Source organism: Ixodes scapularis, unplaced genomic scaffold (assembly GCF_016920785.2).
Source record: "Ixodes scapularis isolate PalLabHiFi unplaced genomic scaffold, ASM1692078v2 ptg000830l_1__unscaffolded, whole genome shotgun sequence".
In the NCBI taxonomy this organism is placed as follows: Eukaryota; Metazoa; Arthropoda; class Arachnida; order Ixodida; family Ixodidae; genus Ixodes; species Ixodes scapularis.
Genome location: NW_024610048.1, coordinates 212,792 through 223,826, shown reverse-complemented (window position 1 = coordinate 223,826; position 11,035 = coordinate 212,792). Strand labels below are relative to the sequence as shown.

The following is an 11,035-nucleotide window of genomic DNA, read 5'->3' as shown; positions in this document are numbered from 1 at the left end:
ATCCTATTTGTTCAATTCACCAGAGTAGTACAGAGTTGGTACCAAAATGATCAGACAAAAAGCCGTTTAAGATTCAGGTCAGGCGAATGAAGCACTCAATTTTTAGATTTCACGAATCGAGTGACAGCCGTCATCATCATTGCTTCCCTATCGGGGGTGGCTAGATGTATTTTATTTAAACTAAATATGGTTTATATATGTTATAATCGCTAATAAAGATGTAACTGTTTTGAAGCTCTGAATAAGCTTAACTATTTCTGATAAAAAAGTATTTAGTTACTCCTTTCCCTTTTGCTTTCTGACTCATCGTGTGCCGTGGCGCCAACTGGTGCCGGCGCGTCGCCACGCCGGGAGCTATAATGAACATTTGAACTGTTGCGCGCGAGCGGGCAGTTTTGTCATGTTTGTCTGCTGCAGAGGAGAGCCTCGTGATCGGCCGGTGTCTCAGGGGTTTTGTGCCCCAAGGAAACTTGCCTATGTTTGGAATACTCTTTAAAAACAAATACTTCTCGTCGCCAAACCGCCTGCGGTGCCAAGTGGAAACGGTAATTCTTAGAAATGTGCGGTCAACTTTTGGATACCCGAACGAAAGGTAAGGTTCGGTTCTTTGATGTTTAAGTTAAAAGGCAGTAAAAAGATAGGATGACAAAGGGCGATCATTGCCGCAGGGAATTAAAAGCAGCTCATTTCTTTGAACAAGATATATAATACCGTCATGTCAAAAATATATTGCTATGCACCTTTACGCTTTTCTGTACATCGACAATTTTAAGATAGAAAAAACTTTTCAGTGGCGGTATTGCGAGACATTTCTTTTTATTGAATACTGAGCAGATAAACTTATCGTTATCGTTGACTCGTTGCAACATGAGATCTTAATTCGGTTCTATTTTCAAATTTACTCCGCTTCGTTTGGCATAGCCATGCCTGTTTGGGCAGTAGAACACGAACGAAAGACTTGGAAACCTCGCTTTTCACACTAATTGTTTGATTTCTTAACGTTTCCTGTAGTAACTCGTAAGACGCGTGACACATTCTGCAGTGATCACTGCTGTCAGCCGTGGAATTATTTGACTTGCTAGAAGTTATCGATACGAAAGCGTGGGGCACGGAAAGCTCATTACCTTTGTCAGCTGCTCGTTGATTAGCTAAGGGAGACTAGCGATGACTGACGATCATGACTTTTTTTTTATGTTGACAGAATTTGACGTAAAAAGTAAAATGTCATTTTTCTACAATTGAATTAGAATCTAATGTCGGTTCGTGTTTACAAAACTTAAGATAATTCAGATTAGTTAGCTGGCTGATATAGACACAATTTGCAGGCTCCTCACGAATTGCAGTCTGATGAACCGAGGTGATTTGCTTCTTTGGCAAGCTTGTGAAGGCAGCGACTGCTCAACCAAGACTGTGAAGACAGCGGCTTCACTCAGCCAAGCTCAACACATTGCAGAAGAATGGACCACGCTGAAAATAACACAGAAGATTTTGGAGAGTCACTGTACCAACACCCTGTCTAATAAAAGAAGCGCAAAATAACAACGATCGCGCCTTTCGTGCGTGCGAAGAAACGAAGAGCGAAACTGCATGAGCCTGGAAAACCCAGCAGCGAGCGGAACCGGGGGAAAGGGGGGGAGGGGGGGGAGGTGGATTAAAAGCATCCTGTTCAATATGGCGGCGCCCTACCTACTGGGCCCGTCGCAGGCCCAAACAAGATGGCGCCGCCCTATGGTTTCGGTGGGCCGCCGTCTTGATGTTAGCGCCGCCGCCGAACCTCAGGGGATTCAGTTGGTGCTGCGAACCACCATTTAATGACCCACAGGTCGTATAAAAAAATGCACTTCTCCGTTCAGTTCGTGTCCGCGGCACGCACCAGCCACTCGACCTTGTATGCCGGTCACGTAGGTTCCGGTGCGGTCCGACATCGTGACGTCATAGGGTGAAGCCTCGGTGCCTTTTTTTTTTTATTTCGCAAATTTAGGTGGGTCCGGTAATGCCAATTAGTCTTCAGGGTCCGAATTTGCACATGGCCACCGTCCTAGATTTGCGGGTGGAGCCACATACGCGTCAGGTGGTCTTTTGGTACTAAACTTTCGAGTGGGCAGCAAGCTAGGGGTGCCTATAGATGGGGGGTGCCCACATGACCATTTGACGTCTGGTCACGTGGTGTGCACTTCCTTGGAGAAACAAGTGGCGGTACATCGGTTGGAATCAAACAAGGGACGTTGAGATCAAAGGGAGGCATCTTTGCAACATGCAAACGGCATGCTGGTCCCGTAGCCAGTATACGTGTGACCTGAATCCTGTGGTTTGCTGAGCATTTCTGTTGCTATGGGTGGCATCTCGCCTTGCCATCTGTAAGTGCGAGCGTTACGCCATCCGTTGGTAAATAGTTTAAGTATGCGCCCAGGGTTGTCTTTTTTGTTATTACTTGGCTAAAAAGGATAACCGTAGAGTTTACGTGTGAGAAAGACTCGCAGGTACGGAGTGGTGATGCATTTACACGCTAGATACTCATATAAAAACAAAAGTAAAAATATATTTCTATTTTTTTATTTTTAGATAATTTTATGCTATATCACTCTTAATCCTGGTAAACCAAATTTTTTTTTCTTTTCAAAATAATTAACTACATCTTACCTAATTCTGGCGAGGAACGAGGTGACTACAGATGATTCCACCCTTTCCTTTTATAGCAAAAAAAGCTATCACCCTTTCCCTTCTGGTGAAGAAGGAAGAGCAGCGAAGCTGTACTATGGTGGGAATAAAGTAATGGCCGGCCGCAAGTTGGCAAGCCAGAGTAGAAGGGCTGGAAAGGTTGCCGCCGTCGCTTATAGATGGCGGTAGCTGTCCGGAGTTTTTTGTCGACATTTGTTTGACTCCGAATACGATACTGGGGAAACTAGCCCTTAACAGCTCCGATGGAAAAAGCTTCGTTGGTTTCAGGACCACCGAGCAACCGACATAACTGGACTGCATGCTAGGAGCGGGTTGGAATACAAGATTTATGTTCCAGAATAATTTCTTTTACATCTTGAAACTGTAGAGGTGCATACACAGTGCTCCCACTGTGAGAATAAAAGAAAAAGACGTGACCTATAATAGTCCTTCCTACATTTCTCTTGGTGTCCACCAGAAATAAAAAGGCAAACAATAATAATAGTTAGTCTTCAACACTTTTTCAGCAAAAGAAGACTGTATGGCCTTTTACAAAATTACTTTTCCCATACTGATGGGGAAGCGAGCCATGGTATCACTGATTGGAATCTTAGGCTAAAATAATTGTGGCTTTGAATGGAACATGTGCCTATGAATAAAGGTGATATTATAATACAGCATTGTTCCCTAGAACTGGCACACAGTTTAAGGTAATTTCAACGCTTAGCTTAGCTGCCAACAGTTACAACTTAAATTATAATATCAGCTTGGAGCAGGTGAGGGTGTTTAGTGAGCTTTGGGTAGGATATTTACTTTGTGATACTCGGGAAAATGTAATTTGGTATTTCAGCTCAAATCGTGAAGAAAAAATGATGGGTCATCAAATAATTCTGGAAAAAATATATGTTGGTGTAAAATGTGCGACTAGAACAAAATTGCTAATTAAAACTGCAGATATATGTATATATTTTTGTTTTTGTTCTTCGCTTTTGATCTTTGAAATGGCAGAAGGCAGGTATTGCGATTTTCGCAGTTTTCGCTTGAGGAACATTTGGAGTTTCGCAGCGTTTGAATTGTCTTCTTCACAACAATAATATTTTTTTTTACAGCTTTATTAAATTATTAAAAGGATCAAGAGAACTATAGCGTGTGTTTTATAATATTTTTTTTTTTAAATCTTGTATTTTTGTAAATAAAGTGCCAAGTTTCAATCAAGCTAGCTTGCAATGTGCAATCATTTAAGGCATAAGAAACATATCAAATAAAAGCTTGTGCTTAAACCGATTAAAGTATATTATTAATTTAAGTATAGGTTATATAAAAGAAACAGCATTGTAAACATACGAAGAGAGCTGAAAGTACAAATTCAACGTCATTTTAGGAAAATACATATTTCTTTATTTATTTTGTCATTTTGTTTAACTTTTTATCTGCATTTATAAATGCAATAAAATTTATTTGACATATATGGTCTCGTCATATTAATCAGTGCCTTTGAAAATAAGACATATTTATACCTGCATTCTAAGACGATATATATTTTATTTCGTTTTTCACCTAAATATTAGTCAGTTTCGAACATTTTCATAGTTTTTATTAATCCTGTTGCCTAAACACAGGAATTTCTGCACCGAATCGGAAAAGTGCACAATCCGAACTGTCCGGGATGTGATTGTGTGGAAACTATATCTCATTTATTATGTGAATGTTCACTTTACGATGAAGAAAAAAAACTCCTAAAGAGCATTCTTTCGCATCTAGACGACCGGCCATTTATTACGTCCAAAATACTAGGGGCCTGGGACTCAGCACTTAAAGAGGAGAAGGCCGCAAACGCCCTTCTGAGATTTTTATCAGAAACTCGCCTCCAGTTCTGTTTGTAAAAAGTTATCTACTGTTCATTATCTGTTATCATATAGAGGACTATCCGTTTATAATTCCTGTAAGTGTACATGTGCGCAACTGAGCTTCGCGCAGGCGCGTGCAAAAACTCGAGTGTTTTGGGTGAACACTGGCGACAATCCAACACGCACTTTCAGTCACTTAGTTTTAGTGCCATATTGGAAACTGCGACATTCTCTTAATTATTGATTCTTCCCTCACAGTGTTAAAGTGAGTGCTAGTATGTTACCTTTATTTCCTCTACTTTTTCTCTCCTCCTTCTTTTATCTCCTCGTCCCCTTCCCCATCTCAGTGTAGCCAACCGAGGCAGGCCACCTTGGTTAACCTCTCTGTTTTCGCCCCCTGCCCTTATCTTCTCCTTTGAAACTAAGACATATTTATAGCTGCATTCTAAGACGATATCTCTTTTATTTTGTTTTTCACTTAAATATTAGTTAGTTTAGAACATTATCATAGTTTTTATTAATCCTCGAGTAGACGCACTGTTCGGCAAAACTTATATACATCGATAGTATTTATAGTATAATAGGGTAAAGTGTTCTTCCGCACGTTCTGTTTGCTTACTTAGTAAACTACAAAACTCGAAACTGTCTTAAATAATGTTTCATCGTTGTCACATGAGATTAACAGAAATATATAGCACGTTTGGATTGTTTTCCGTGTCCTAATAAAGCACTTGTGGGGGAAAACATTTTAAAGCGACGGCCCGCCGAGCACGTCAATAAGCGTGCAGGAACTTTTTTTTCTTCAAACAACCTCCTTTACATGATAGCTAAGCTAGGCTTGTTGACACCTTCCAATCTCCGTCTTTACTACTGGCATTTCTATGTTTGCGAAACCAAACGTACGTTCCAAAGCTCGTAGAACGATATGAGGTGAAACTATCAGTTCAGATAGCATCGCGCCGCTTCGGCGCTTGCCTTCGCGTTTCACGCAATGTGCGCGTCTTTCCTAATGTCGCCTTTTCATGTGTTTTTTTTTTCTTGTTGAGATAAAAGTAACTTCAAGGTTCTCGTACGCCGCATCGGCTATTTTTCTTCGACGGAAAGTGGGAACGAAAGAGCAATCTACGAGCCGAGGGGGACATAGACATGCCGCCACCCTTTAAAAGTCTCGGAGTGTCGCATCGCCTTTTTAGATAACTGTCGTGGTTCTCTATTTCGTACAGACAAGGTAACTATAAACATTAGAAACGACTACCATATGACGATTCGTGCACGTAATAGAAAGGAAGAAGCTATAGACAATGTGCGATTCCCAGGAGGCGCTACCAGAGCTAAAGCTCAAGTGCCGCCGCCGTCGAGAGCGGCAGCTTTTCCCTTTCGTTTTGCTTCGCTGACAGGTTTTATGGTGTCCCCATATCTGGCATATCATCTTATTTTTTAACTGCTCTTTGCCTGGAAGCAGTATTAAATGTGGGCGACCAATAATTCACTCGTGAAGACATTAAGAGACATTGCTTGTGTGCTAACCAAACTAAGTAGTGCGTTTTGCTGACCTGTAAGGTGTGTCAAAAAGGGACGCTTTAACCCTAGAATCGTTGCCAATAAGAAACACGAATAAATCGAAGTATCTTTGTGAGAATCTAGCGAGCTGCTAAATAGAGAAATGGGAAGTAACACATTTTTCAATGAAGTCTGAAGGTGCGTAATAAAGTACTTCCTCTATTTCTTCATCCGACATGCTCAGCAGCATGCTATATGCTAAAAAAGTGGCATCTCAAGGCTCGTATTATCGTATTGCATTTGATTTTACGGAAAACTGAAGCGTCGTTCTTCCGCGAGCGGTACAATGCTTTCATTAGAAGAACCAAATCGTGTGTATCTTCACCTGTGTTGCTAGAACGGAGCACAAAATCTACAGCTTCGGAGTTGTCCGCGACGACATCGTGCACAATACAGCACACCCACAGTTCGCTCTGCGCGGAGTTGAAGGATAGCTGGAAGAAAACATTTCGATGTTTACAAAACTTTAACACATCTCTGACGGAGAGGCGAGAGAGTTGAACAATATGTTTCAATTGTACGAAATGGCGAAGAAACAAGAGGTGACCAAATTTATTTTTTTTTAAGATACGGGGCACGGAAAAAAGTGCGTGTTAGAGGGTGGGGAGAGTCCTCGAGCACCAAAGCCTTCTTCCAGAATCTCAGGTCGTCAAAACTGGAAACCACTGGAAGTGCTGATGATTTTTCTCGTGTATTGACCCCGCAAGTCCGTGGAATTGTAGTCCTCAAAAGTGAAGCAGCATGCCTCTCCCAATGCCATGACACACTAAAGAAATAATGGTATTTTCCGCCTTTTGTGAAAAGCATTAAATCCGGTCACTTGTAGATTAAAGTTCAAAATAGAGACGGGTCTCGCAGGGTTGTGATAAAAAGTTAAAAAGTGAATCCTTAAGAGTCATCTTAACCTCAATTAAAATCACTTTTTTAACACCGTAAACCTTACTGTGAGCTTATAATACTAGAAATGCTATGTATTGTTGTTTATTCCCCCGTTTATGTGTGCAATTTTTTATTGCCTCAAATACAAAGAAAGTCAAGAAGTCTTAAACGAGCCTCGCCGCTATACGTGAAATTGCGGCCGCCTAAAAGAAGCAAAATTTCGCACTCGGCCGGCTAGGTTTCTGAAAATAATGTATCTCGCCTTTCATTGCCCCTTCCGTGATACGCTGTTGATGAATAAATGCGTTTTGATGCCTGAATATGTCCCCCCCCCCCTTCCCCCCAAATGTAGCAGGTAAACTGAATTGTACATAGTTCACGTGACCTAAATGTTTCCGTTAAATTCAGCGGGGAACCTAAATTTCTCTGTAGGTCCCGTGACGTCAGACCACGTTATTTTATTTTCTCGCCATATTTAGCGGGAAATCGTTTCGTCTGCACTCACGCCGTCACGATACCGGGGGCGGGCGACTAACATCTACCGCGGTAGAAATGTTGTACAATGCTCAAGTTATGCCTCACAAAGCTTATTTCCATCTCACATGGGTGCAAGTACAATGCAAAAAAAACTTAGCCTTCTTCGTACAAAAAAAAAAAAAATCAATTAGAATATAGCTACTCTCAAATGGAACGAAAGCACAGCAAACTATTTTCGGCGGTACGCATCCTAAATATACTTTTTCCTGTACAAATTCAAACTCACCTGCCTTTACAGATCTGCTCTACTCACAAGCAACATGTTTCGGTACTTAAAATTCGGAATCTGAACAAGTATCGCACGCTTCATAATACACGACATACAGAAACATGGTTTGTCCCGACATCTCGCACAACGTACGGACATACACCAATAAAACTCAATCTACCTGAATTAACAAACGAATAGATCTCACTAAGCGTTCCACGCATGCGTGACATCGCCATGACTTGAGTTCACAAGAGGCAGGCGGCCGTGCACTAGACGGCTGGTGCCGTCTCGTGTTCTGCACGCGCAAGGCTTCAAAGGGGTTGTCCCGCGTGCAGAGAGACCGAAGTTCCCTCGATGCAGTGCGGCAGCGGCGGCGTAGAGGAAAGTGGCTGGTGGGATTGGTCTATTGGTAAAATATCATGTCATACATGAAGCTGTCTAAAGTGACGAATCATTTGAAACGGAGGAGGGAGAGAGGGAAGGCGGAGAGAGGAGAGGGGTGAAAGGAAGAGATGGATAAAGAGAGAGGGATTGAGGGCGGAGGCAGAGAAGGAGAGAGGGAGAAATATAGGAAGGAAGAAAGAGAAAGGGACGAGAGAAGGAAAGGAGGGGGAAGGAAGGGGGATTGGTGGAGTGGGGGGTTAGAGACGGGAGAGGAAAGAGAGAGGAAGGAGTGAGAGGGAGGAAAGGGGATAGGGGGAGAGGGAAAGAGGGGAGAGAGCCCAACCGCGCTCGAGGTTGCGTTATCAAGGGCTGTAGTAAAGAGTAGCTCGGTAAGCGCCTCACGCATAAGCGCATGACAAGCACTCTCCCATCAGCTTGTAAGCGCCGGTTGTGTAAGTGACGGTTGGTTACGCTCCGTTCGCCTAAGTGTCGGTCGCGTAAACTCGTAAGTGCTGGTAGTTGAAGCTGACATGATACGACGCCCTTGACGTCTTCCTTGACTTCGTCCTAGAGGTCGACCTAGACGCCATCCTGAACGTCTTGTTCGATATGTGCACGGCATATTACAAACATTTCATCATCGTACCATTTACTTTCCTGATAGTTTTCGGTATCGATATTCCTGTAAAGCAATTACATTTCCTCGCGTTTCGTAGAATCAACAAAGATGCATCAATTTCCAGCATTTGTAGTATGGACCGACTCGCCCGTCAACAACGTTGCTATCTTAAACCACCTCGCCTGTGCTCTCACTATAGCTTGAACACATCCTGCATCTCTCATTCATCAAATCACGAAAATATTCAAAAGTCTCTAATGCCTGCTGGGACATTCAGCAAATCGTTTCCAGACACATATCTACATTGAAATGTCCGTGCACCAAAATGTCCGTGCACTGACACGTCCCTGTATCGAAACGTTTGTGCACCAAAAAATGAGCACCGAAAAATCCCTAACCGACACGTCCTACACCGAAATGGTCAAATCCCTTATTCGATAGGAGCCTGGTTAAAATACATTTTTATTACATGATGATAGATCCCCAACTGACGTGAGGACGAAATACTTGGAGGAGCCCTGCCTGAAATGGACTCGCGAAGGCACCAAGCAAAAAAACAAACAGGTAAGAAAAAGTGGGCCAGTTCTGAAAGTTGCAGATAGGTGCCCGAGCCTTCCGCTAAACGGTGCGGTGGAAGACGGGGTTCAGGCTTGTAGTTTGGGTGTTTGTTAGATTAAATGTATATCTTGATACTCCTGATATCGTGTCATAATTCACTTCCAGAACTTCTCTTATCTAACAGGACTGCCGCCCGTTGCGAGCTCTGCCCAACAGGCTGTAGGACATAATAGCTGATGACGACGAATATTTTCGCAAAAATATCACGTGAGCCGTAGTCAAATTATATGTCACCTAAAGGTGGGTTATGTATATGTCGCATGTTATGCATCTATTTGCTTTCATTTTGTGACTAATACAGTTGTGCAGCCAATAAGACGTAGCCAATAATTGAGGCAAGCGCCCAATAGATGCATATATACCGGAGACCCAAAGGCTGAAGCAAATAATGACTACAGTGTACCTAAGAACTCTCTGGCTAAGCCATGGTCATCAGAAAATAATTCGCATCTAAAACTTGCGAACGTATTGCGTCATGTTGTGAACAAACAAAAAAGCAATAGTCAGCTCAATTACACTTGGCATGGCACCGCATTTACCCATATCCTCTAACATTTAGTGCTTGTTGGTGTAACGGTGTTCAGCACATCCCTATCCTCATTTTATATGAAACAAAATTATAAGGAATGATATTGTAATAAACAAAATAATTCTACTACGTCTATACAATTAACACTGCATTTTATTCCCATCACCGTAACACACCTCTGTGAAACACATCTATCGGTGTTCTAAATGAACTATCGGAACTGACGTCTCGACCTCGCTGGCCTCAGTCTGATGCTTTAGTCTGTGCAACTGTCGTCATAGGTGTAAAACTTCTGCTTTGCGCCGCAGAGAAGATCGAAGATGAAATCGCAGCACGTCGCGTTCTTTCCCAAGGCGCTCTCAGGGAGGTAGAGTGTGCACGCCTCATCTGCAACGTTCAAAAAACCGTAATTGGTATTTTAGTGTCATTTGAATAAAAAAATGAGCATAAATGCTATCCTAATTTCAAACACTTCTGTAATTTCGAATCAGTAGAATAATTCAACTTATTTGCGTCGATTTGCATTCATCATTCAAAATATCCTTCCACCAGAAGGAATGTGACAAGGCAATCACCGAGATCTCTGAGGTACATTAAAAAATACGGTAAAAAAAATTAAAAGCTTAACACGGTTTGCGCAAAAGAAGAAAAAAACCTTCCTATTCAGTGCATCGGTGCATATGGCGTTTTCCAGAAATAATTGGCTTCACAATCTCGTAATTCTTTTGTTCTTCGGGGGGTCACGTGACCTCGGGGGGGGGGGGGGGGTTCACGGGACCTCGGGGGAGAGGGAGTCACGTGACCTCGGGGAGGCGATCGCGTGACTTTGGGGGGAGGGGGGGGTCACGTAACCCCCTCTCCCCGAGGTCCTTCCGAAGGCATCCGAGGTCCCCCCGAGGTCCTCCCGAGGTCCTTGGGTGGGGGCGGGGGGGGGGGGGGGTGGGAGGGGTGGAGGTTTGCGGTTACGTTGACGCCGCTCAGGCCGGAAACGGACGCCTAAAGGCCTGTCCAAACAGGATACTACAAAACTCACGACTCCGGCAAATCGTGCCGCGCTCCGCTTCCGGCCGTCGGAGGGAAATTTCCCTCCGTCAAAGCTCCCGGGGGGAAACTTCCGTCCGTCAAATCTCCCCCTCGCTTCCTCCACGGCGGCCTTGCTCTGCTTATCACGTGGGTCCGGAGAGCCACTCACA

At 43.3% G+C, this 11,035-nt stretch overlaps 1 protein-coding gene across 1 annotated transcript in view; it reads right to left on the bottom strand.

The window, feature by feature from the left end:
- Positions 1-10,098: 10,098 nt before the first annotated feature.
- LOC8050677 overlaps positions 10,099-11,035 on the bottom strand; it is a 29,359-nt gene continuing 28,422 nt past the window's right edge. Inside the window, exon 5 of the mRNA XM_040213668.2 lies at positions 10,099-10,229. Coding sequence (XP_040069602.1) covers positions 10,099-10,229 — 131 coding nt within the window. The remainder of the gene's footprint in view (positions 10,230-11,035) is intronic.